Source organism: Euleptes europaea, chromosome 11, assembly GCF_029931775.1.
Source record: "Euleptes europaea isolate rEulEur1 chromosome 11, rEulEur1.hap1, whole genome shotgun sequence".
Classification (NCBI taxonomy): Eukaryota; Metazoa; Chordata; class Lepidosauria; order Squamata; family Sphaerodactylidae; genus Euleptes; species Euleptes europaea.
Genome location: NC_079322.1, coordinates 75,908,211 through 75,935,506, shown reverse-complemented (window position 1 = coordinate 75,935,506; position 27,296 = coordinate 75,908,211). Strand labels below are relative to the sequence as shown.

General features: G+C 46.9%; 1 protein-coding gene across 1 annotated transcript in view; it reads left to right on the top strand.

Annotated features, from left to right (window-relative positions):
* The window catches only part of OBSCN (obscurin, cytoskeletal calmodulin and titin-interacting RhoGEF), a 224,709-nt gene that overhangs the window by 28,303 nt on the left and 169,110 nt on the right, over positions 1 to 27,296 (top strand). Inside the window, exons 13-27 of the mRNA XM_056857144.1 lie at positions 722 to 997; positions 1,857 to 2,132; positions 2,995 to 3,270; positions 4,953 to 5,228; positions 7,978 to 8,253; positions 9,940 to 10,215; positions 11,104 to 11,370; positions 12,989 to 13,258; positions 14,091 to 14,357; positions 17,544 to 17,810; positions 18,979 to 19,091; positions 21,838 to 21,991; positions 23,378 to 23,539; positions 25,598 to 25,702; positions 26,542 to 26,808. Coding sequence (XP_056713122.1) covers positions 722 to 997; positions 1,857 to 2,132; positions 2,995 to 3,270; positions 4,953 to 5,228; positions 7,978 to 8,253; positions 9,940 to 10,215; positions 11,104 to 11,370; positions 12,989 to 13,258; positions 14,091 to 14,357; positions 17,544 to 17,810; positions 18,979 to 19,091; positions 21,838 to 21,991; positions 23,378 to 23,539; positions 25,598 to 25,702; positions 26,542 to 26,808 — 3,528 coding nt within the window. The remainder of the gene's footprint in view (positions 1 to 721; positions 998 to 1,856; positions 2,133 to 2,994; positions 3,271 to 4,952; positions 5,229 to 7,977; positions 8,254 to 9,939; positions 10,216 to 11,103; positions 11,371 to 12,988; positions 13,259 to 14,090; positions 14,358 to 17,543; positions 17,811 to 18,978; positions 19,092 to 21,837; positions 21,992 to 23,377; positions 23,540 to 25,597; positions 25,703 to 26,541; positions 26,809 to 27,296) is intronic.

Here is a 27,296-nt window from a genome sequence, read left to right as displayed (position 1 = left end):
CCTGGAGAAAAGGGCCACTTTGGCCATTGGACTCTATGGCATTGAAGTCCCTCCTCTCTTCAAACCCCACCCTCCTCAGACTCCACCTCAAAGACCTCCCGCCGGTGGTAAAGAGGGACCTGGCAACCCTACTAGATTTGGTTTCTTTTAGTTGCTATCAAGGCTACTTGTAGGTACAATTAAGGTTGCCAACCTGTCAGACTGACACAACCTCCAGGTAGTAGCTGGAGATCTCCTGCTATTACAACTGATCTCCAGCCGATAGAGATCAGTTCACCTGGAGAAAATGGCCACTTTGGCCATTGGACTGTATGGCATTGAAAGTCCCTCCCCAAACCCCGTTTTTCTCAGACTCCACCCCCAAACCTCCCACTGGTGGCGAAGAGGGACCTGGCAAACCCTACTGGCAACTCAGGCCTAGGCCTTCTTTTGCTGGTGGTAAATCCCGCACCTGGGGTTGACAACTCAGGTTGGGATATTCCTGGAGATTTTGGGGGTGGAGCCTGAGGAAGGCAAGGTTTGGGGAGGGGAGGAACCTCAGCAGTGTGCAATGCCATAGGCCCACCCTCCAAAGCAGCCATTTTCTCCAGGGGAACTGATCTCTGTAGCCCAGAGACTCTTTTGTGAGGTTTTGAGCTATGTTAATCAGGAACCCTACTGGCCCCTAAGAAGGGATGTGGAGTTAGTGAAGGCCTCTTATCCCACTCCGTTCTCTCTGCAGAAGCCGAGGATGTGTTTGCCAACAAGGAGGAGGTCCAGAAGGAGGTGAAGACCGTCCTTTCGCAGAATGCCTGCCTGAACTGTGAGGTGTCCCAGGCCAAGACAGAAGTGAAGTGGTTCAAGGACGGGAAGCTGATCACCTCCAGCAAGAAATTCAAGTTGGAATCTGAAGGCAAATCCCGACGGCTGGTTGTGCAGCAAGTGGAGAAGAAGGATGCTGGGGAATACACCTGTGAGGCTGCTGGACAAAAACTGAACTTCAAAGTCGTTGCAACAGGTACAAGAAGCTAGTGCGATATCTTTATATCCTGCCATATTTGAGGCTGCCATTTCCTTTGGAGCATCTCTTCTTTCGGAAAATGCAGTTTTGGTAGCACCTGAATGTGTAGATTAGCTCCCAGAAACGAAGGCCTTTTATGCACAGCTGTTTCCCTCTCCATCCCCCCTCCAAGGACTTTGGGTGTTTGTTTTGATTATTCATGCGGTTTCTGACCGTCAGAGGTTGCCTTGCTTTCCCCCTTCCTTTCCACGCGTTTTGCCCGGTTTTTCAGGGACCTGTTTTATCACGAATTTAAAATGTGGTCAGAAGTGTCTTCTGCACATTGCTGGCAACTGAGGTTGACATCCTCCAGGTACTAGCAAAAGATCTCTTGCTATTACAACTGATCTCCAGCCGATAGAGATCAGTTCACCTGGAGAAAATGGCCATTTTGACAGTTGGACTGTATGGCATTGAAGCCCCTCCCCAAACCCCGCATTTCCCAGATTCCGCCCCGAAAACCTCCCACTGGTGGCAAAGAGGGACCTGGCAAACCCAACTGGCAACTCAGGCCTAGGCCTTCTTTTGCTGGTGGTAAATCCTGCATCTAGGGTTGACAATTCAGGTTGGGAAATTCCTGGAGATTTTGGAGGGGGAGCCTTATTAAGGCAGGGTTTGGGGAGGGGAGGGACCTCAGCAGTGTACAATGCCATAAGTCCACCCTCCAAAGCAGCCATTTTCTCCAGAGGAACTGATCTCTGTAGTCCAGAGATTCTTTTGTGAGATTTTGAGCTACATTAATCAGGAACCCTACTGGCCCCTAAGAAGGGATGTGGAGTTACTGAAGGCCTCTTATCCCACTCAGCTCCCTCTGCAGAAGCCGAGGACGTGTTTGCCAACAAGGAGAAGGTCCAGAAAGAGGTGAAGGCCGTCCTTTCGCAGAATGTCTTCCTAAACTGTGAGGTGTCCCAGGCCAAGACAGAAGTGAAGTGGTTCAAGGACGGGAAGCTGATCACCTCCAGCAAGAAATTCACGGTAGAAACTGAGGGCAGATCCCGACGGCTGATTGTGCAGCAGGTGGAGAAGAAGGATGCCGGGGAATACACCTGTGAGGCCGCTGGCCAAAAACTGACCTTCAAAGTCATTGCAACAGGTAGAAGAAGCTAGTGTGATATCTTTATATCCTGCCATATTTGAGGCTGCCATTTCCTTTGGAGCATCTCTTCCTTCAGAAAATGCACAATTTTGGTAGCACTGAATGTGAAGATTAGCTCCCAGAAATGAAGGCCTTTTATGCAGGGCTGTTTCCCTCTCAGTCACCCCTCCAACGACTTCGGGTGTTTGTTTTGATTGTGTATGGTTTCCGACAGTCAGAGGTCACCTTGCTGTCCCCCTGTGTTCCTGCACATTTTGCCCAGTTTTTCAGGGACCTGTTTTATCACGAATTTTAAAATGCGGTCAGAAGTTTCTTCTCTGCATTGCTGCCAATTAGGCTTGCCAACCCCCAGGTACTAGCAGGAGATCTCCTGCTCTTACAACTGATCTCCAGCCGATAGAGATCAGTTCACCTGGAGAAAATGTTAACTTTGGCCATTGGAGTATGGCATTGACGTCCCTCCCCTCCCCAAACCCCACCCTCCTCAGAATCCCCCCTAAAATCCTCCCACTGGTGGCGAAGAGGGACCTGGCAAATCCTACTGGCAACTCAGGCCTAGGCCTTCTTTTGCTGGTGTTAAATCCCGCACCTAGGGTTGACTACTCAGGTTGGGAAATTCCTAGGGACTTTGGGGGTGGAGCCTGAGGAAGGCAGGTTTTGGGGAGGGGAGGGACCTCAGCAGTGTGCAATGCCATAAGTCCACCCTCTAAAGCAGCCATTTTCTCCAGGGGAACTGATCTCTGAAGCCCAGAGACTCTTTTGTGAGGTTTTGAGCTATGTTAATCAGGAACCCTACTGGCCCCTAAAAAGGGACATGGAGTTACTGAAGAGCTCTTACCCCACTCCGCTCTCTCTGCAGAAGCCGAGGATGTGTTTGCCAACAAGGAGGAGGTCCAGAAAGAGGTGAAGGCCATCCTTTCACAGAATGTCTTCCTAAACTGTGAGGTGTCCCAGGCCAAGACAGAAGTGAAGTGGTTCAAGGACGGGAAGCTGATCACCTCCAGCAAGAAATTCACGGTAGAATCCGAAGGCAAATCCCGACGGCTGATTGTGCAGCAGGTGGAGAAGAAGGATGCCGGGGAATACACCTGTGAGGCCGCTGGCCAAAAACTGACCTTCAAAGTCACTTCATCAGGTACAAGCAGCCTGCATATATTTAGGGTTGCCAACTCCAGGTTGTAAAATACCTGAAGACTTTGGAGGAGGACCTGAGGAGGGACTTCAGCAGGCTGTATTACCTTAGAGTCACATGAACACATGAAGGTGCCTTATACTGAATCAGATCTTTGGTCCATCAAGTCAGTATTATCTACTCAGACTGGTAGTGGCCCTCCAGGGTCTCCTGCAGAGGTCTTTCACATCACCTACTTGCCTAGTCTGTTTAACTGGAGATACCAGGGGTTGAACCTGGGACCTTCTGCATGCCAAGCAGATGCTCTACCACTGAACCACAGTCCCTCTGAAGCAGCTATTTTCTGCAGGAGGACTCATCCCTGTCGTCTGGAAATCAATTGTAATTCTGGAAGATCCCCAGGCCCCACCTGGAAATTGGCAACCCTTCATGTTGATTGTTAAAAAAAAGATTGAGGGTTTCATTCATGTTACTACCACTTAGCTTTTCCCTATTCACATTTTCCTGGCTTGTAAATTCCTGTTTCTTCAGGGTTTTTTTTTCCTGTTCTGCATGTATTTTGCTTCCTCTAGTTTTCGATTCAATATCACAAAGGTTTATGTCTGGCATAAAAACCTGCAGTTTAAATCTGCAGGGAGATATGCCGGACATAAAACTCTGTGATATCGAATCAACCACTAGAGGGAACAAAACACGTGCGGAACAAAATGCCTCCCCTTGAAGAAACAGGAACAAAATGCCTCCCCTTGAAGAAACAGGAACTTACAGGCGAAGAAAATGAGAATGTAGAAAAGCCCCGAATTTCACATAGCATTTTTCCTAAATCTGAGAGTGTTGCATCAATGTCATGCTGGTGAAGTGATGTCACTTCTGGGCATTTGCCTAAAGTGATGGCATGGTGTCATTCATTCCCCCACCCCTGCCCCCTGGCTTGCTGGATCCATTCTAGGATGCGCAGCCATGTGAGTCTGTTTATTGTTGTTAAGTGCTGTCAAGTTGCTTCCGACTCATGGTGACCCTATGGATCAGTGTCCTCCAAAATGTCCTATCCTTAAAAGCCTTGCTCAGGTCTTACAAACTGAGGCCCGTGGCTTCCTTTATAGAGTCAATCCATCTCATGTTGGGTCTTCCTCTTTTCCTGCTGCCTTCAACTTTTCCTAGCATGATTGTCTTTTCCAGTGACTCTTGCCTTCTCATAATACGTCCAAAGTACGACAGCCTCAGTTTAGTCATTTTAGCTTCTAGGGTCAGTTCAGGCTTGATTTGATCTACAACCCACTGATTTGTTTTTGTTTTTTGACAGTCCACGGTATCCGTAACACTCTCCTCCAACACCACATTTCAAAGGAGTCTGTAGCCACAAAATACAACAGGAACCCAGGGTCACCTTCGTTTTGTTAAGTTTATCATTATAACTTTCGTTTGCATTTGAGGTGCCACTGGACCTATTTTACTTTCCATTGTGGTACTGATCCAGGATTGGGATGTAGGCTGTTTCAGGTTGGGAAAACAGTACCGGGTGAAAGCCTTAACCTTTCTGATTTACATAGAAAAATAATAAACAGCTGGTAATGTCATTCTTGGAGCTCCCAACATCTGTTGGCTTCATCCAGCTCTGCTCCACAGCAGGTGCTCAAGGAAGGTAGAATGATTGGCTATTTTCCCCTCCTTCCTGATAGCTGCAGAAGCCAAGGATGTTTTTGCCAACAAGGAGAAGGTGCAGAAAGAGGTGATGGCCACCCTTTCAGCAAATGCCTCCTTCAGTTGCGAGGTCTCCCAGGCTGAGACGGAGCTGAAATGGTTCAAGGACGGGATGCGGATCACATCCAGCAAGAAATTCAGGATAGAATCTGAAGGCAAATCCAGACAGCTGATTGTGCAGCAGGTGGAGAAGAAGGATGCTGGGGAATACACCTGTGAAGCTGGTGACCAGAAGCTGACCTTCAAGCTTGATGTTGCAGGTAAGAGTGAAAGGTGCTTTCCTGGAATGAGAGAGGCTTTCCTCAGAACCCCACTTAGGTCATTGACATCAGGAAGGCTCAATATAGCATCGTTCTTTACCCCGGACATTGTGTATTTTTCTCCTGCTATTGTCAGGGAGAAACTTCAAGTTCTCTGACTAGCAAAAGCGGGTGCATGAGTGTGTGTGTCAGGAGGGTAGGGTATACCAAAAAAAAATCTAGAATGCTGTCATATAGAGGATGGTGCTGAGTTGTTTTCGGTTGCCCCAGAAGGTTGGACCAGAACCAACGGGTTGAAAATAAATCAAAAGAGTTTCCAGCTAAGCATTAGGAAGAACTTTCTAACAGTCAGAGGGGTTCCTCCGTGGAACAGGCTTCCTCGGGAGGTGGTGAGCTCTCCTTCCCTGGAGGTTTTGAAGCAGAGGCTAGATGGCCATCTGTCAGCAGGGCTGATTCTGTAAACTTAGGCAGCTCATGAGAGGGTGGGCAGGAAGGGTTGCATCAGTGTTTGGCTCTCATGGCCCTTTCTTTCATCCCCACTTTGGCATCAGGAAGGAATTTTCCCCCAGGCCAGATTGGTCAGGGATCCTGGAGGGGTTTTTTTGGGCCTCTTCTGGGCATGGAGTAGGGGTCACTGGGGGTGGGGGAGGCAGTTGTAAATTTCCTGCGTTGTGCAGGGGGTTGGACTAGATTACCCTGGTGGTCCCTTCCAGTTCTTTGATTCTATGATCCCATGATTCTAATACATCGTTATGGTATATCATTATAATGCTATGGCAATCTAAGGATTACTAATATTTTTTAAAGCCATCTGGTGGTTATGGGGAGGTACAGAGGTCTGAGACAAGAAAAGTACAGGGAAAACGTCCATTTGAATGCTGGATTGCCACTGAATTCTAATCAGCAATGAGAGCTACATAGAGAATTGTTCTCTAAAACAACATTTGCTGTTTTTGGAAATAATCTGAACTATGTGCATTGGAGAAGATTTCTAAACTGTTGCGTGTGGAACATCTCTCCACTGCTTGTTTTTACACGGCATGTGTAGATGGAAAGCAGTGTAGGTCCGTGTGTTGGACAAGGACCCCGAAGATTCAGGTTCAAGTTGCCACAGAGCCCTGAAGCTTGTTGGGTAAAATATTGTCGAAGGCTTTCACGGTCAGAGTTCATTGGTTCTTGTAGGTTATCCGGGCTGTGTAACCGTGGTCTTGGTATTTTCTTTCCTGACGTTTCGCCAGCAGCTGTGGCAGGCATCTTCAGAGGAGTAACACTGAAGAGAGACACTGTCCTTCAGTGTTACTCCTCTGAAGATGCCTGCCACAGCTGCTGGCGAAACGTCAGGAAAGAAAATACCAAGACCACGGTTACACAGCCCGGATAACCTACACGAACTTGCTGGGTAACTTTGGGGTGGTCCTTCTCTCTCAGCCTAGCCTGCCTCACTGGGTTGTTATAGAATAAAATAGAGAAGCCATGCATGCCACCCGGAGCTCCCTTTAGGAAGGGTTCGAGGAAAACATACACAAGATAAATAGTTCACTAGGCTTGAAGCTGATCTGTCGGGGCTCCTGAAGCACGTCAGGAATTGATGAACGTCGGGAATTGCAGCTTTTATGGAGTGCGTAGCAACAAAAGCTCCATCACTCTCACAAATAGGGTTGCCTGGCTATGCCTGGCAACCAGCAGGAACTTGGAGGGGATAGGAACATGAGGGGAGCACCATGAAATAACTTCTGAGCAAACCTGGAAGTGATGTCAGGTAGCTCTAGAATTGTCAGAAACTCTATAGTAAAAGTGACGTTGGGTAGTTCTAGGAATCACCGGGAACTCTATGGTTTTCCCTGGAAGTGATGTCATGGAGCACAGGCTGTCAACTTTGTTTTCCTCCTGCCACCAGTCAGAGTGGTTGCAGACAATGAGGGCAGCCGGCAAGGGCTGCCTGGCGACCCTGTTCACAAACAGTAACGCCCTCATGGCCATCTAAGGGACCGCTGTTAAAACGATTACAAAGGTCTTTTATGCAGGGCTGTTTCCCTTGCAGTCACCCCTCTGACGACTTTGGGTCTTTGTTTGGATTATGCATGCCGTTCCCAACCATCAGAGGTCGCCTCACTCTCTTACTGTGTTTCCCCGCATTTTGCCTGCGTTTTCAGGGACCTGTTTTATCTCGAATTTGAAAACGCAGGCAAAGTGCAGGGAAACGCGGGGGGGGGGGGGAGCGAGGCAACCTCTGATGGTCGGAAATGGCATGCATAATCCAAACAAAGACCCGAAGTCATCGCAGGAGTGACTGTGAGGGAAACAGCCATGCATAAAAGACCAAAATGGTTTTACCTAAGTAGGTTAGATCCTGAACCCTAGCAAAATATGTCTCCAGCCAAAAGATGTTTCCTGTCTTCCCCCACATGGCAAACAGCCAGCATGGTGTAGTGGTCAAGAGTGGTGGTTTGGAGCGGTGGACTCTAGTCTGGAGAACCGGGTTTGATTCCCCACTCCTCCACATGAGCGGCGGAGGCTAATCTGGTGATCTGGGTTGGTTTCCCCACTGCTACACATGAAGCCAGCTGGGTGAACTTGGGCTAGTCACAGCTCTCTTAGAGCTCTCTCAGCCCCACCTACCTCACAGGATGCCTGTTGTGGGGAGGGGAAGGGAAGGAGATTGTAAGTCAGTTTGATTCTTCCTTAAGTGTTGGAGAAAGTCGGCATATAAAAACCAACTCTTCTTCTTTTTCCTCTTGCTCTTCTTCAGAAGCAGCAGATGTCTTTGCTAACAAGGAAAAGGTGCAGAAAGAGGTGAAGGCTGTCTTGCGGGAGAGCACCATCTTGGCTTGTGAAGTCGCCTCTGCCGAGACACAGGTGAAATGGTACAAGGATGGGAAGCCCCTCAGCTCCAGCAAAAAATTCAAGACGGAGGCGGATGGCGCCTCTCGGAAGCTGGTCCTCGAGCAAGTGGAGAAGAAAGATGCCGGGGAGTACGTTTGTGAAGCCGCCGGGCAAAAACTGACTTTCAAGGTGGAAGCCATAGGTAAGCACCCTTCCCTCTGACACATGGGAAATAGTTACAGAGGCGAGAGCAGGAATTTGTGAATGAGTGAAACTTGTGTTTGAATTGTGATGAGCCTCTTTTGAGTGGCAGCTGGCAATTGGACCACATTTTTCTGAAATGTGGACAGCAAGACTGGAGATCTTGTTTTCCAAGAATAGGGAGAATGTTGGAAATACCAGTCCCAGGAGGTGGCATCAGGGGAAGACCTCGGTCTCTGTGCCCTGTTGTTGTCTCTCCAGAGCAATTGGTTGGACACTGTGTGAGAAGGATGCTGGACTAGATGGACCACTGGACTGATCCAGCAGGGCTCTTCCGATGTTCTTATGCTCATGTAGGGTAACTTCAGAAGGGCCACAGAGGGTTGTGTGCCCACTGGTGCATGTCACATAGGATTTAGGACAAGCTACGTGCGATTCATGGACAGCCATGATCAGAATCTTTGGCAGTTTTTAGAACGCTAATATCCATTGGTGGTGGTGGAAGTCCAGATCTGTACGGGGGAGGGGGGGGGTTAAAACATGTCCTGGTGAGGGCTGCTGCCCTGAACCAAAGTTCCCCATGTTACTTTCTTTTAAAAAAGGGGGGGATCCTGATTACAGGGGTTTTAAGCATTCTCAGTTTTTTTATGTCTAACTTCCTGTTTCTTTGGGGTTTTTCCCCCAGTTATGCACATGTTTTTCTCCCTCTGAGGGTTGATTTGGCATCATACAGCTTTAAATGAGGCATTTCTGCCTGCAGTTTAAATCAGCAGCTTTTTGTGCTGGATAAAAATTGGTGTTATATTGAATTGATCACTAGGGGGATCAAAACGCATGCAGAACTGAATCAGCTGGCCCCAGAAGAAACAGGAAGTTAGACATGAGGAAACTGAGAATACATAAAAGCACCAGATATTCTTCATCATGTATCTGAGTCCTAAAAGAGAGAACTTTTTTTTTTAATTGTTCCATGGGCACTACTGTTTGTTAGATCAGAGTTTCAAAGAACTAGGAGACTAGAAGCAGTTAAAACACTTAGGGCAGTTTAGCTTAGAAAGAAGGTGATTAAGGGGAGACATGATGGAGACCTATAAAATGATGCATAGTATGGAGAGACTGAACAGGGAGAAGCTTTTCTCCCTCTCTCACCGTTTTCTCCAGAACGTGGGGTTATCTGCTGAAGCTGGAGGATGAGAGATTCCAAACAGATAAAAGGAAGTATGTCTTCACACAACACATATTTAAATGGTGGAACTCCCTGCCCCAGGATGTTGTGATGGCTACCAACTTGGAAGGCTTAAGTGGGGAGTGGACATGTTTGTGGAGGGGAGGGCTATCCATGGCTACTAGTAAAAATGAATACTAGCCACGATGCATTCCTATTCTCTGCAGTCTCAGAGGAGCATGCCTATTGTATTAGGAGCTGTGGAACACAGGCAGGATGGTGCTGCTGCAGTTGTCTGGTTTGTGGGCTTCCTAGAGGCACCTGGTTGGCTACTGTGTGAACAGACTGCTGGACTTGGTGGGCCTTGTTCTGATCAAGCAGGGCTTTTCTCATGTCCTCTATGTATGTGCTTATTTTTAAACCGTTTCCCTCAGTGTTCTTGACTGCTTTAGAAAACATGGAAATCTTGATGTTTTTGCATGTGTAAATTGCAAACTCCCCCTTCCCTGATTACTCTTCCAGAACCAGAGCCGAAATTCCAAAAAAAAGCTGCCCAAGAGGAACCCATTGCCATTCAAGAGCATAAGAGCATCAACCTAACGGCGACTGTAGTGCCTGATAATGCTGAGGTCAAGTGGTTCAAGGATGGCAACGAGATCAAAACAAACAAGAAGTACGAGATTAGAAAAGAAGGAGCCTCTCGGTCCCTGATTGTGAAGCTGGCGGACAAGAAGGATATGGGCGTGTATACCTGTGAGACCAAGAGTGATAAGCAGCAGTTCCAGGTGCAAGTTGAAGGTGAGAGAAGCAGCTCAGAATTATTTAGAGCCAGGAGTAAATAGTAAACAAATATATATGTAGGAAAGCTTAATTCTGTGGTCTGTATATTTACCTGTTTGCATGGATTTGCTTATCTTACATTCTAATCGTCAAGTGGATACATAAATCTGCGGAATGGGGCCATGCTGATGTAAAATAGATAGTTCTGCAAACTTGGGGGACCCTGCCAGAAGAAAAATCTGAAAACCTTACAAAATACATTGAGGGAGGGATTTAAATTTCCCCTACCAAATTAGACCATTGTGTGCAAATGCACAGACCATGGACTTAACTTTTTCTCTGTTGGCAATGGTGGCAGAGACCAGGAGCCATGCTGGGTCCAGGGATGGCAACAATTGAGGAGGCAACTTTGGGGAAGTCTACCCAATCCAGTAGACCTGACCTAGATGGACCAGGCTAGCCTGATCTCGTCAGATCACAGAAGCTAAGCAGAGTCGACCCTGGCTAGTATTTGGATGGGAGACCTCCAAGGAATACCAGGGTCATTACGTGGAGGCAGGCAACAGTAAACCACCTCTGAACATCTCTTGCCTTCTAAACCCTATGGGGTCGCCCTAAGTCAGCTGTGACTTGACAGCAAAAAAAAAAGATGCCGTATGATATTATCCTTTTGGTTGGCACACTCTTGTTTGTCTGGTGTCTTTTCTGTTTGGTTCAGTCAGTGGGAAATCAGACTAAGGCTATAGAAAGCCATCCTGTCTGTGAGAACTTTCTGTTTAGCATATATAAGAAGGGGACAATCAGAAAAAAGAAAATTGTACTATTTATTTACATGAATGTTTGAGAAGCTTGTTTCTTGGTGTATGTGTGATGATGTCCTTTTTTCCTCCTTCCAACGAATCTCAGAAATCCCGGTGAAGTTTGCCAAGAAGTTGGAGCCCGTTAAAGCTGAGATCGGCGGCACCTTGACTCTGACCTGTGAACTGAGCCAGCCCAGGGGCGAAGTCATCTGGCGCAAAGATGGAGTGGAGCTGAAAGCCAACAAGCGCTTCCAAATGCACGAGATCGGTGAAAAGCGAGTCCTGGTGGTGACGGGGCTTCGGGCGGAGGACAAGGGAGAGTACTGCTGTGAAGCGAGGGATGACAAATGCAGCGTTCATGTGACCCCCATAGGTATGGGTTGGAGCCCAGGCCTCAGTGCGGGGGTGGGGGGAGAACACCTTATTTGCCAAAGGGCTGACCCAATCCTGGGCATTTAAGGGCCCATCCTCTTAGGTAACAGACCACTTTGAAGATGTTGCAAAAGCAAATCGTTGTCCTTTGCAGGGATCAGGAACTTGGTGGATCATCCACGAAGAAGAGCACCCTTTGGGTAGAGCAGCGGGGGAAGAGAGAGCAGACCACCATAGGGAAAGTAGTGCAAGCCATGACATGTCGTCCTGCATTTGGGAGCATGTAGCAGCTTAGAGAGGGGAGACAGGAAGGGCCATGGCTCAGTGGCAGAGCATCTGCTTGGAATTCAGAAGGTCCCAGGTCAATCCCTCGCATATCCAGTTGAAAGGACCAGTCAGTAGGCGACTCGAAAGACCCTGGAAATCTGCTGCCAATCTGAGAAGACAATACTGACCTTGATCGACCAATGGTCTGATTCAGTATACAGCAGCTTCATATGAAGGGTCATGGTTCAATGGTAAAGCATCTGCTTGGTGTGCAGAAGGTCCCAGGTTCGATACCCAGCACCGCCAGTTAAAAGGACCAGACAGGAGGTGATGGGAAAGACCTCAGCCTGAGACTCTGGAGAGCAGCTGCCAGTCTGAGTAGACAATACTGACCTTGATAGACCGATGGTCTGATTCAGAGTATGGCAGTTCATGTGTGTGTTCATGTGTGTGTGTACGTTACCAGACAAATGTATGTTCCAGTGTTTGCCAAGATAATGCATCCGTGCACCAAAAAAAAAACCTCAGGAGAAAAACTCTTTATTGAATGTGAAAAGCCTGCAAATATGAGGCAGAGAAGATGTTTTCAAGGAAGAAAGGGTGCTAAATGTCTCTTGTTTAGCTGTTTTGCCCACAGTCATACATTTCATCTGGGAAAAATTGATTGAAATTGGCTGCAGGGGAGGTAGAAATGCAGGGAAGATCAGCAAGCCAGGGAAGGTGCATTGCAGGGAAAAATCTCTCCCCCCACCCCAGTTTCTTCATAGCACATAGTTGTGTCCACAAATCAGGGGTCTGGCTGGATTAGATTTATTTATTATTTGTTTAGGAAACATATATGCCCTCTCTCGAGAGGTCTGCCCTCACAAACTGAAAACAATTCACTAAGAGGATTTAAAAAACTGAACAACATAGGTAGGATGGCCATCCTCCCAGTGGCACCTGGAGATCTCTGGGAATTACAACCGATCCCTGTACTACAGAGATCAATTCCTCTGGAGAAAATGGTGGCTTTGCAGGGTAGACTGTATTGCATGATACTCCAGTGAGGTCCCCCCCACCCCCAAACCCCTCCCTCCCTCCCCAGGCTCCAGCCCCAAAATCTCCAGGTATTTCCCAACCTGGGTTGTCATCTCTCAACACAGGAATTATCAACAATAAAACAAGCATAAAAACAGCATAGATCAACATTCTTATTTATTTAGATTTCGAACCTGCTCTCTATCCGAGCTGAAGCCGGGCTCATCAGCACCCTAAAAGGGTTTGCCCCTGGGCTAGAAACTAACCCGCAAAATAGTTTATAACGTTTCGATTCTTTCTGTCATTCTGATCATCATTCTTTCATCTTCCAGTTCCTCGAGTGGTGAAGTTTTTCAGAGGCCTTCATAACGTAGTAGCGGAAGAAGGCAAAGAGGCCATGTTCAAGTGCTCGGTCTCTCCCGGCGACGCCGCTGTCACTTGGAGCCGCAACGGAACCAAAATCGAGGCCAGTAAGAAATACGTGGTTGCTCAGAAGGATACCAACCACAGCCTCACCATCACCGACTTGACCCTGAAGGACTCGGCTGAAATCTCCGCCGAAGCGGAAGGCGTGGTGAGCAAAGCGGCCCTCAAGGTGGAAGGTGAGAAGACGGAAGACGCCCAGGGTAATGCCGATTGCCACCTTGGGGTCAGGAAGCAATTTTCCTCCAGGCCAGACTAGCCAGGGATCCTGGAGGGTTTTTGTTGCCATCTTCTGGGCATGGAGTAGGGGGTCACTGGGGGTGTGGGGGAGAGGTAGTTGTGAATTGCATTGTGCAGGGGGTTGGACGAGATGACCCTGGTGGTCCCTTCCAACTCTTTAATTCTATGAAGGAATACAGATGACGTCATTGAATGGGTTGTTTCTACAGCCGTTCCCTCGGGCTGGGTCTACACGTGCGGCAGAATGAGAAAGAGAGCAAGAGTCCAGTAGCACCTTAAAGACGAACAAAATTTCTGGCAGGGTTATGAGCTTTCCTGAGCCACAGCTCTCTTTTTCAGATACAGTTAGAATGTGATTCCATCTGTCCTTAAGTAGAGACTGGTGAATTAGACACACAATGGCAATATAAATGTAAAAAGCAGGAAAATTACATTAGCAGGCGTGATTGGATGAGGTGTGATAGCAGAGGGGTAGTAGGCGTGGAGAACTTAGCATTGGTAATGAGACAAGAATCCCAGATCTCTATTCAATCCAGGTGAATGCATTGTGTTGAGCTTCATTATTAGCTGTAATTCAGCAGTCTCTCTTTCTAATCTCCCTTGGAAATCCCTTTGTAAGAGAACTTGACCTGTCATGCTGGTAGAATCCTCCAACCTATTTCCTGGCCCTTCTTTGTTGGTAAACGATAATTGTTAGCTTTGCAGTTTCTAGATTTTCTGGAAATTGCATTTTTTTTCCCCCATGTGTTTATGTGTGCATGTTGCACGCAGAGGCACCGGTGTTATTCGTGAAGAAACTGGAGCCCAAATCTGTTGAGGAGAAAGAGACGGTGACTCTGGAAGTGGAGCTGAGCAAACCAAGCACGGAGGTGAAGTGGATGAAGAACAGCAGCGTGCTCCATCCCAACGCCAATCTGGAGGTCAAGGCTGATGGGACAAGTCACAGCCTGGTGATCAGAAGCGCCACCTGTGCAGACCGGGGCTTCTATTCCTGCGAGACCCTCCATGACAAGACCCAGGGGAAAGTCAACGTGGAAAGTAAGTCCGGGGTCATCATTTTGGGAGGGCAGCTATGCTGGTCTTCAGTAGAAGAGCGAGATTTGTATCCAGTCGCACCTTAGAAATCAAAAAGATTTTGGGGTTATGAGCATTTAAGAGTCAAAGCTCCCTTGGTTGTCATTGTACATCTTTTCTTGGGGTTGGTTTGGGGCCGTGGCTCAGTGGTGGAGCATCTGCTTGGCATGCAGATGGTCCCAGGTTCAATCCCTGGCATCTCCAGTTAAAGGGACTAGGCAAGTAGGTGATGTGAAAGACCTCTGCCTGAGACCCTGGAGAGCTGCTGCCAGTCTGAGTAGACAGTACTGACCCTGATGGACCAAGGGTCGGATCTATGTGATGGTTTTAACTGGAGATGCCGGGGATTGAACCCTGGGACCTTCTGCACACCAAGCAAATGCTCTGCCATTAAACCATGGCCCCTCCCAGGGTTTGGTGGGGAAAAGTTCTGAGGAAGTTGACCTAAGTATCCCAGAGCATGAGCTGGTGCAGTGACAGCTCCTTAAGTCATGGCAGAAAATAATCACTTGATCACTTTACATGGTCTCAGCCTAGAGCTGCCAACCTTCAGGTACTAGCTGGAGATCTGAGAGCCAGCATGGTGTAGTGGTTAAGAGCGGTGGTTTGGAGTGGTGGAGTCTGATCTGGAGAACCGGGTTTGATTCCCCACTTCTCCGCATGAGCGGCGGAGGCTAATCTGGTGAACTGGATTTGTTTCCCTCTCCACCCCATGAAGCCAGCTGGGTGACCATGGGCTAGTCACACTCTCTCGGCCCCACCTACCTCATAGGGAGTCTGTTGTGGGGAGGGGAAGGGAAGGTGATTGTAAGCCGGTTTGAGTCTCTCTTAAGTGGTAGAGAAAGTCGGCATATAAAAGCCAACTCTTCTTCTTCATCATCTCCTGCAAATACAACTGATCACCAGCTGATAGAGATCACCTGGAGAAAATGGCCACTTTGGCAATTGGACTCTAGGGCATTGAAGTCCCTCCCTCCCCAAACCCCATCCTCCTCAGGCTCTGCCCCCCAAAACCTTCCACTGGTGGTGAAGAGGGACCTGGCAACCCTAGCTCACCCCCAAATGCTCAGCAAATCAGCTGGGTCATATGAACTTGCCCACTCTGAGTTTGGTTTACAGAACAAAAAGTGCTTTTGGTTCTGTTCTCCCCCCCCCCCGCCCCTCCTGTTACACCCCAGGAGGAATGCCTCCTTGTGCTCCTCCTGCATGTGGCAAATAAGGGCTTTAGCTAATCCCTTCACTTGAAGTTCACCCCCCAAAATAACCCCAGTCTGCCTACAAGCACATTCCCCAGTTTGGAGTGATGGAATATCCACTGGCTCAATCCAAAGGTCATCCCTATAACAGGGATGCTGGATTTTCTGGAATATCCCGCAGCATGGTGAGTGAAACATCAGAGAAGGGGGCCTTCAAAAGACCGCTGTAAAATAAATCAAAGGCTATATATTGGCTTTACTTTTGCTGGGGAAAATTTACAGGTACACATATTCCCCCCACCCCCAGCTGATCAGAGGTAGCTTTTTCTAGTGAGGAAATGGTAGGGGAGGAAAGGGTACAGTCTTTCCTCTCCCTCCAGTTATAGAGTATGTTTTTAAAATTAAAGCATGAAAATCAGAAGTTAAATCTTTCCTTTCCTTTATCCCTTAGAAGCTCATTGATCCATTGATCTTGAGCAGCATATATCTAATGTTTGATGGATATAAGGACTGAAACAAATCTCGCCACTGACAATGTAGCCTTGGGATCCCTGTCACTTAATAAAAAGGCATTATGTCAGAGACAGAGGCATTAGATTTATATGTTAAAAGGGGAGAGATATAACGTGATCAAAGTTCGTAATAAAAGCCACATTCCAAGAGGGCATGAGCTAATGAATCAACAGAGCCAGAAGAGCAAGGACAGGTCCTGTCTGGGTATGGTATATTCAAAATTCTGCCCTGCGTAACCATAGAGGGATTAGCATTCAGTCTAGCTAAACAGAAGGCTCTAGAAAGTCAACAAGTTGTCAAATAATAAGTATAAGCAGGCAAACCACGTGGTGGTGGTATTCAGAAGTTAAATCTTGCACCTGGCAGCCGTAATGTAAAGGAGCCAAGATGGGAAGTGGGGTGGAAACTCCTGTTAAGATCTCTGCTGCTGGGTGTATTTAGCATAATTATTAATCCAGTGTGGGCAAGGTTGCCAGCCTCCAGGTGGGGCCTGGAGATCTCCTAGAATTACAACTTATCTCCAGACTACAGAGATCAGGTCCCCTGGAGAAAAGGGCTCCTTTGGATTCTATAGCATTGTACCCTGCTGGGGTCTTTCCCAGTTGCAGGTGGTACTTTCCAGTAAGGTGTTGAGATGTTCCACTTTCTTGCACCTGGTGGAAGAAAAAGGATTAGTCCATGGGGTCTGGTCCATATCAGTGGCAGGTGGTACTTTCCAGTAGGGTACTGAGATTTTTAGGAGTCAGTATTTTATGGTTTTAGATGGTTTTATTAGTGTATGTTTATAACTGTGATGTTATTGTTGTCGCCCTCCCTGAGCATCCCCCAGTTTGGAGTGGGGACGGCGGGCTAGAAAATAAAATAAAAATAAGTGTTCCACTTTTTCATGCTTGGTTGAAGGGTAAGGATTGGTCCCTATGGTCTTGGTGCATATCAGGGACCATTTGGAGGAGGGCAAACTGTCTCAGCGGATTTGGCTGTGTTTTTACATCAATGCACTATTTGCATCTGTTAATGGACTTCTTTGTTTTGTGTCCTTGAAACCTGTAGCTGTGCTGTTAGCCGTCTTGAGTCTAGAAAAAAAATAAGGCAGGGCATAAACATTTTTTAAAAAATAAGGCAGGGCATCCTTTTTTTTGTTTGTTTGTTTCTTAGTTTCAGCGTGGTGTAGTGGTTAAAAGCAGTGGTTTGAAGTGGTAGACTCCAGTCTGGAGAACTGGGTTTGATTCCCCACTCCTACACTTGAAGCCAGCTGGGTAATCTTGGGCTAGTCACAGTTCTGTTAAAGCTCTCTGAGCCCCACCTACCTCACAGGATGTCTGTTGTGGGGAGGGGAGGGGAAGGTGATTGTAAGCCTGTTTGATTCTTCGGTGGTGGAGAAAGTCAGCGTATAAAAATCAACTCTCCTCCTCCTCCTTCTTTTTCTTCTTCTTCTTCTTAGTGAGGCCGATCAAGCTAGTGAAAGGCTTACAGCAGGTGAATGTCCACGAGAAGGACTGTGCCACGTTTGAGGTGGAACTGTCGCATGAGAATGTGGAAGCCACCTGGATGAAAGATAGCTTGAGACTGAAAGCGCAAGAGAACTGCCGTATCGGCGTCCAGGGGAAGAAGCACTCGCTGACTCTCTCTTCCCTGGCACTGGAGGATTCTGGCCTCATCTCCTTCAAGGCGGAAGGTGTTCAATCGACAGGCAGACTGAAAGTGACAGGTGAGCATCCGCTGTAGTCTGGGACTCATTTTCCACGGTGGATGTCTGTGTTAGTGCCAGCCTGTCCTTTTGGATAGTTGGCGCTATGAGTTTAACCCAGTAACTGATCAATAATCAAACGAGTGTCTACAGAAAGGGAGCAATATGTAGATTCTACTTAGTACCAGATAGTAGCTGGGCTGCGGCATTCTGAACCAACTGGAGTTTCCGAGTTGTTCGCACCTATGTTTTATTTTTGACATATCCAAAGCATCAAGTCCCAATCTGTGCGTGAGTCAATTGGTTTAGATGCTCAGTAAAGTTGAACCGAAAAAAACAAACCCAAAACTTACCAGTATTTTTCGGCTGTTTTCGGCTGGTAAAAAATGTAGCTGGTAATACTGGTCCCAAAAAACCCGGGGGGAAAACCAGCTTTTTTTCCAGGATCATTTCGGGACGGCTGGGTACAGCAGTAGAAAAGGAAGAAACCTCCTTTAAAAGGAAAAAAAAAACACCACTTCGGCACATTCATGACAAACTCTACAGTTCTGAGGGTTTTTTTTAAAGTTTTTAAAAAGTTTTCTCCCACTGTTAGGAATGCCAACCTCCAGGGACTAGCTGGAGATCTCCTGCTGTTACAACTGTTCTCTAGCCGATAGAGATCAGTTCACCTGGAGAAAACGGTCGCTTTGGCCATTGGACTCTGTGGCATTGAAGTCTCTCCCCTCCCCAAACCCCGCCCTCCTCAGGCTCCGCCCCCCCAAAATCTCCGACTGGTGGCGCAGAGAGACCTGGCAACCCTACCCACCATGACTTTGAACAGCAGCTTTTCAGTAGGAGGGTGGAGCAAATGTAGCTTCTCCCCCCATGACAGGAAGGCTGCACCTCCTAGACATCAGACACCTTGGAGGTGCCAACATTGAAGGTACCTCTGCAAGATCCATGTGCTCCAAATAATTGCATGTTGTTTCAGGCTAGCCATAGGAAAGTGGGAACACTCTGGCTCGCCCTACTGGTGTGGTGGAGCAAAGCACAAATATACATTGGTGGGACTTGGAAGACGTGGACCTTTGGTTTGATACTGATACTTTGATCTGATACATCATGCCATGTGTTTGTGCTCTCAGGCAAGAAACTCTAAACCCTGTTAATTCATACCTCCTTTTATTGCCTTCCTTTTCTTTGGCAGAACGGCCTGTGAAAATCACCAAGCCTTTAGTAGATATCAAAGCTCAGCACAAGGACGACGTAACGTTGGAGTGTGAAGTTTCCCGGTCCAATGCAAACGTGAAGTGGCGCAAGGTACTGATTTTAGCGGCATGGAGTCTCTTCCTTTTCTCCGGGCATTCTGGGTGCTTCTAGCACGCACTGACTCCTGCAGAAAGTGGAGGAAAGCTATTTCTTGTCCGACAGATGCCAAAGCCAGGCAGCCAATCTAGAAAAAATATATCACAGAGCATTTCCGATGGCTGTCAGTTTGTTTCCGCTGCTGCTAAATCCACCATTGCCAGGCAGCAGTGGAAAGTGGTTTAGGTTGTTAACCAGATCTGTCTCGTTGCAGTACTCCAGGCTAGTAATTAGGGTTGCCAACCTCCAGGTATTAGATATACTATACAAACAAAAATACCTGTGCTGATAATTAACAAGGTTGCAACAACAGCAGCATGCAGGCTCAACTCAAATAATAGCACATCACTGGAAATTGTTACAACAATGAATATAATCTCCTTCAGAATAGCAAATACATAAGAATATCCTACTCAGGGAGTCAAAGCCACAAATGTAAATATGTCCCAACTGGGCAATAAAGGTAGTCCAAAGTAATGGGAATAATTACAACTGAGAAGTCCAAGCTAATGCTGTGATCCAGAAGGGAAAAAAACAGGTTACATCACCATAAACGCAGTCCCAAAAAAATTGTAGAAGATAATCCAAATGTTGCTGATAACACAGTTGCAGTTGCAAGACGATACCTCTAGGTTGGTATTCGTTTCGCTAAATTGCTTCTTCAGTTACGTCTTTAATTGTGTCAGTCTCCAGGGCAAGATGCCTCTATAATAAAAATGCAAATAACATACACACAGCACTACATCTGAGTAACAAAATTCCAGCTGAGCAATATATGTCAACAAAAATGACTCATATTTCTTACTAATAATAAGAAAATGACCCACCCGGGTTCCAAGACCAATCGGTTCCTCTATCCTCAGCACTACATCTGAGTAACAAAATTCCAGCTGAGCAATATATGTCAACAAAAATGTCTCATATTTCTTACCAGTAATAATACCAGTAACAATTAGGATGTTAACCCTCTTGTTAGGATGTTAATTCCATTACCTCGTAGGAGGATAGAGGAACCTATTGGTCTCTAGTCCCTAGGTCTGCCCATTGCATTTCTGCCAAGACCGGAGGCACAGCCTTGGTCCTGAAGACGTTCTCCATAGCCCTCCTTTCCTTTAGATTCTGCCTCCAGCCCTCAATTTCCTGTTCCCCCCTTTGGTCCCCTTTTTGGCCCCTGGGCTCCATCTTCCCTTAACTGATTGGGTCTGCTTCCTGCTCAGTCCCCCAAATTCAGCTTCATAGAATCATAAACCATAGAGTTGGAAGGGGCCAGACAGGCCATCTAATCCAACCCCCTGCTCAATGCAGGATCAGCCTAGAGCATCCCTGACAAGTGCTTGTCCAGCCTCTGCTTGAAGATTGCCAGTGATGGGGAGCTCACCACCGCCCTCGGTAGCTGATTCCACTGTTGAACAACTCTTACTGTAAATGTTTTTTCCTAATATCCAACTCATTCCTCTCTGCCTGCAATTTAAACCCATGATCATGAGTCCTATCCTCTGCTGCCAACAGGAACAGCCCCCTGCCCTCCTCTAAGTGACAGCCCTTCAAATACTGAAAGAGAGCAGTCATGTCCCCCCTCAACCTCCTCTTCTCCAGACTTCCCTCCTACTTCTGGTCCCTATTCCTCACTCGGCCTCTTCTGTGCCCCAGGTCCGGTCTCCCAGCCAAACTGACTTTTCACTGTGATCTCACTGTTCCATGGTGAACCTCTTCCACCCGACCCCAAGCACTTAGAATTGTGTGTGTTTGAAGCCGTCAGCTAGTTGGTGTGTGTATGGGAGAGGGGAGTTCACAGACAAAAGAAAGTCTGATTTTAGCCTATTATATATATAAGAGAATCAGAGCTGGATTTGAGATCGAAGGACATTGGAGCTCTGTACCCAGTTGCATTCGGAGGACCCTGTTCCTCTCTTGAGCCATAAGATATATTCTCTTTACTTTGTATTTATGTAGCTACAGAAACAAGGTCACACAGAGGGTGGCCCCATTGTGGATCTCTTGGGGGCCTACCATTTGTTCCCACCAACTGTCTGAATTGGCTGATGAACCATTGGCCATTTATGCCGGGGTATTTAGCTCACGATCCCTGCTGGACTGCTTCGAGGCTTCCTTTGCAATATTCGTGATTTTACCAACTTTTAGAAGTCACTTCGCTCCCGCCTCGTTCCTTCCCCGCAGTTCTAGGATGCTGTCTTATAACTAATTTAAATTCTGCTTCGAGGCAAGAGTGAGGCAAATCCCTGCCAATTCCATGCATAGTCCTAAATTGAAAGGAGCAGACAGCAGCTTGAGACTTTTGTTCCATAGTGGATTTGGTGAGACAGAAACAGGTTAATGATTCCACTAACAGTGCCTTAAGAGCCCCGTGATGCAGAGTGGCAAACTGCAGTACTGCAGTCCAAACTCTGCTCACGACCTGAGTTCAATCCCGACGGAAGTTGGTTTCAGGTAGCCAGCTCAAGGTTGACTCAGCCTTCCATACTTCTGAGGTCGGTAAAATGAGTACCCAGCTTGCTGGGGGTAAAGGGAAAATGACTGGGGAAGGCACTGGCAAACCACCCCATAAACAAGGTCTGCCTAGAAAACGTCGGGATGTGACATCACCCCATGGGTCAGGAATGACCTGGTGCTTGCACAGGGGACCTTTACCTTTACCTTAACAGTGCCTTGATAAACCCGCGTTGGACCCTCTTCCTTCTAGGATGGGAAAGAGCTACGACCAAGTAAGAAGTTGGGAATAATTTCCCAAGGAACAAAGCGGAGCCTCACGATACACAAATGTGAACCCGAAGACCAAGGAAAATATATGTGTGACGCTGCTGACGACAAGAGTTTGGCCACTTTGGAGGTCCACGGTATGTGTTGGTGAGAGGAGCAAAATCTTTCTCCATGCCTTTACAAAACATGGAGTGCGGGCATTGATCAGTTAAGGGAAAAAAAGCCATGCTCCGTAGTGAAGTCAAAGGCCATTTATGCAGAGCTGTTTCCCTGCGGCCACCCCACTGACTGCTCCAGCGTTTCATTTTGATTATGCATGCCTTTCCCAACCGTCAGAGGTCGCCTTGCTCTCCCAGTGCGTTTCCGCGCATTTCGCCTGCTGTGTTTTCCGGATGCTGTTTTAGCGAGAATCGAGAAAATGCGGGGAAAATGCATGAGAACGTGCAGGGAGAGCAAGGCGACCTCTGACAGTCGCAAAAGGCATGCGTAATCAAAACAAAGCACTGGAGCGGTCAGTGGGGGTGACCATGGGGAAACAGCCCTGCATAAATGGCCGAAGCGATATGGATCACAGAACAAGGCAACTGATGTGTGTGTGTGTGTGTGTGTGTGTGTGTTAAGTGCCGTCAAATCGCTTCCAACTCATGGCGACCCTATGAACCAAAGTCCTCCAGAATGTCCTATCTTTGACAGCCTTGCCCAGATCTTGCAAACTGAGGGGCGCGGCTTCTTTTATTGAGTCAATCCATCTCTTGTTGGGTCTCCCTCTTTTCCAGTGACTCTTGTCTTCTCATAATGTGACCAAAATATGATAGCCTCAGTTTAGTCATTTTAGCTTCTAGGGTCAGTTCAGACTTGATTTGATCTATAACCCACTGATTTTTTTTTTTTTTGGCAGTCCAGGGTATCCGTAACACTTTCCTCCAGTACCACATTTCAAAGGAATCAACTTTCTTCCTATCAGCTTTCTTCAATGTCCAGCTTTTACAGCCATACATAGTAATCAGGAACACGATGGCATGAATTAAGGCATCTGATGCAAAGCTTAATTTGTGTGGTTGATGGGGAACCTATGGAAAGAGATGGTCCTGTATGGGGTACAGGTATTCTTTTGAGTGTTAAAACAGTTTAGAATAGTAGCTAGCAGCAAAGCTGGCCCACAAAACAATCCAAGAGCATGAACCCAGGTGCCCAGAGCCTCCCCCAGATTTCACTACTTATTTGCTACCACCACTGTTGTATTTATAACTGAAAGACAAAATAGGTGGGCACAACAGGAGATTCTAGGGCAGGGGTCCTCAACGTGGTGCTAAGGGGCCTCATGGCACCCTTTGAGACCTTTCTTGATGCCCACCAAGTGTTTTCAGAAAGTGATTCGGGCCAGGTGGGTCTTTTGCCCAGCCGGTTTTCAGATTGGCCTTTGGAGATCTGATTGGCTTTGCAGGTTTGTTTGGATGTTGCTTAAAACGAACAAGAGAAGTAACAAATATTTCGCAGTGACCCCCATCTCTGTGAATCTTTAGCTCGAGATATCAAGATTGTGAAACCCTTGGAAGATGTGGAAGTAAGTGAAAAAGAGAGTGCTTCTTTCCTCTGCGAGATCTCACATGACGATGTCGAGACTGAGTGGTACAGCAACGAGAACAAAATTCGGGCTGGAGACAACATTAAGCTGCGTCAAGAAGGTAGGAAGGGCAGAGATGAAGGAGGACTTGCTGGAATTTTTCTGGCCATTTATGGGACCTAGAGAAGATGGGCGGAGAGTAGGGAGGCTGATCTGTTCTAGAACTGGCAAGGAACAAAAAATGTATATGTAACAGTTTGACAGCTATGGCTTCCGCAAAAGAGCTATGAGAATTGTAATTTGAAGAAGAGCTAGAATCAAGTCCAGGAGTAGAGTTGTCAACCTCCAGGTGGTGGCTGGAGATCTCCCACTATTACAATTGATCTCTGGGTGACAGAGATCAGTTCGCCTGGAGGAAATGGCCACTTTGGAAGGTGGACTTTATGGCATTAGACCCTATTGAAGACCTTCTTCTCTCCCAACCCCATTGTCCTCGGCTTCAACCCCAAAATCTCCAGGTATTTCCCAACCCGGAACTGGCAACCCTATCCACGAGCACCTTGATTTTCAGAGTATAAGCCTTTGAGAGTCAAAGCTCTCTTTGTCAGATACAAGAACTTGAAACGTCTTGAAGAAGAAACTTCTTGATGAAACAAGTAGTTTGAAGAAAGTGCTGAGCGCTCTCATTTCATTGGTCCCGGGTTTCTTGGAGTATGGGAACTGCTGACGAACCAGTGCAAGTCTGTTCTCTGACCGGGAAGGTCCACTGTGTGAAATTTTAATCAGAAGTCAAAGGTGGCCACGTTTCCAATAGGAAGTTGTGTCTTGGGATAGAGCTTTCTAAACATTTTATACTGCTGACAAAATTTTAGTTTAGAGCCCACCTTGAGCCCTAATAGGGTTTAGAAGGATGAAGTCAGTTCAAGGCAAACCTGAGCTTATGGGATGAAGCTGCCCAGGAATGAACCTACTAGCTGGGCATGCCCAGGGTCTAAGTATGATCGGGGAGCTGTTAAGCAGCCCTTTACAACATTTCCAAAAGATGCTTGGCTTTTGGCTGAACCACTGGTAATCAAGAGGCTTTTAGAGGTATGAGATCTACCTCTGAAAATGCCTCTGCCTGTGAGCTGTTGGCTACTATGAGGTTAAGAGAGCCAGCGTGGTGTAGTGGCTAAGAGCGAGGGACTCTAATCTGGAGAACTGGGTTTGATTCCCCGCTCCTCCACATGAGTGGCCGACTCTAATCTGGTGAACTGTGTTCGTTTCCCCGCTCCAACACATGAAGCCAGCTGGGTGACCTTGGGCTAGCCATAGCTCCTAGAGCTCCCTCAGCCCCACCTACCTCACAGGGTGTCTGTTGTGGGGAGGGGAAGGGAAGGTGATTTTAGGCCGGTTTGATTCTTCCTTAAGTGATAGCGAAAATCGTCATATAAAAACCAATTCCTCCTCCTCCTTCTCCTCCTTCTCCTCCTCCTCCTTCTCCTCCTCCTTCTTCTCCTTCTTCCTCCTCTTCTCCTTCTCCTCCTCCTTCTCCTCCTCCTTCTTCCTCTCCTCCTCCTCCTCCTCCTTGATTCTTCCTTAAGTGGTGGAGAAAGCTGACATATAAAAACCAACTCCTCCTCCTCCTCCTCTTCTTCTTCCTCTTCTTCCTCCTCCTCCTTGTCTTGTTCTTCTTCCTCCTCCTCGTCTTCTTCTTCTAAGAGAAACTGGTCATTGTCCAATACTTGTGCACTTTTAGCTGCGTCAGTTTCTTGTTGATGGGATCAAGTGTTATTTATGTATTTTATTTATTTCTTTTTTACCTTGTTTTTCCTCCCAGTGGGGATACAATCAGGCTTACATCCTTCTTCTTCTCTTCTATTTTATCCTCACAACAATCCTGTGAAGTAGGCTAGGCTGAGAGTGCGCGAGTAGCCCAAGGTCACTCAGCAAGCTTCCATGGCAGAGTGGGGATTCGAACCTGGGTCTCCTAATTCCTCCTCTAACCGCTGCACAACACTGGCTCTCTTGTAGTGGTTAGTGGGCTGTAAAAAAATCCTGATTTTTGCCTTGAGTTGCAAATCTTCTGAACTGTTTGACACTGTTTATGGCTCTTAAATGTAGTTCCCCTTCAGGTGGGTGGAGTGATTTTTGCCTTAATGTTGGTATTCTGCAACTGAGCCAGTCTTTCTTCTCGCAGGGAAGAATTTCGCCCTTGTCTACAAAAGTGTGGAAGTGCAGGATTCTGCAGAGATCAAATTCTTTGCGGAAACAGCAGAATCTCGAGCGCGGCTTAAAGTGAACGGTAATTATTATTTATTTATTATTATTTTATTCAAATCATTTTTAATGCCAGCTGTCTACCCCATCAGGATCCCAGAGGAAGCAAACATAAAAGATATTAAAATGCTTGAACAATTGAAAAAGAACATGTGAAATTATAAAACAATTCAATAAAAACACATATACAACACCAGAATCAGGGAGGAGGGGCAATAACTATTATTTTTGGGGGGGCATGCTAAACGAAACAACAAGACAAAAGCCTGCAGTTATTGCTAGAACTGGCAACTGCAGCCTGGAAGATTTTTGGAGATTTGGGGGCAGTGCCTGCGAAGGATGGAGTTTGGGGAGGGGAAGGGTCTTAGTGGGGTATGAAATAGGGTTGCCAGGTCCCTCTTTACCACTGGCGGGAGGTTTTGGGAGCGGAGCCTGAGGAGGGCGGGGTTTGGGGAGGGACTTCAATGCCATAGAGTCCAATCATCAAATTGGCCATTTTCTCCAGGGGAACTGATCTCCATCGGCTGGAGATCAGTTATGATAACAGGAGATCTCCAGCTAGTACCTGGAGGTTAGCAACCCTACTTGTGAGTTGAATAAGAGCTCTCAGGAGGCTGGATCTGGCCCCTGGGCTGCATGTTCGACACCCCTGCCCTAGATCCCTGCCTCTCAGACTTTACCTCTTATCTGAAATAGGGTGACCATAATACTGTCCTACCTTACAGGCTGGGGGTAAAAATAATTTCTTTTAAAAAAGATTATTGACGTAATCTGCACGAAATGCTTCGATTGTTCTACATCTCTTCATATTGTTGGCATTGCTGTTGTCATGTCTTGGTCTTTAAAATAAATCTCCTCCTTTAGAACTGCCCGTAAAGATTGTAAAACCTCTCCGCATTAAGATCGCTCTTGAGAAACACCGGGGCTTCCTGGAGTGCCAAGTGTCTCGTCCCAATGCTATGGTCACATGGTACAAGGGCAACCAAGAGATCTGCCCAAGCCTAAAGTACGAGATTATAAGCGATGGGGTCTACAGGAAGCTGATAATCAATGACACGGAGTTCGACGATGAGGATATTTACACCTGCGATGCCGTCGATGATAAATCCAGTGCTCAGTTCTACGTGGAAGGTATCTCCCATTTCTTGGCTAGCAAGTATGGATGGAGCTCATGCAGTAGAGAGCATGCACTATTATCTGAGTCATGTAACCGAGAATCATATGAACAAGAGGATTAATGGTATAATGGCAGGGCTTGCTGAAGGTATTTTGTCACCCCAACTGTTTTACCAGGTTGATAATTGCACACACATTTTATATGACAGACATATACTGCCCAGTAAAACAACTTGTAGACAATCTAACCAGATATTGGTATAATTGGAAATATACTATACAACCTATATACATGCCTGGTTTGATATATAATTGTCTGTATATGTTTATATATCTGTACATAAGTGTGTACGTTTTACATGGGTTTCAATTGACCACTGAGGAAGGCCAAATTGGCTGAAATGCATCTGGCATGTGGTTACAGTATATCAACCTTAGGAAATGCCATTATGCTGTTTTAACTATTTTTTAAAATAATTTTTATCTTGACATAGCACCTTAAA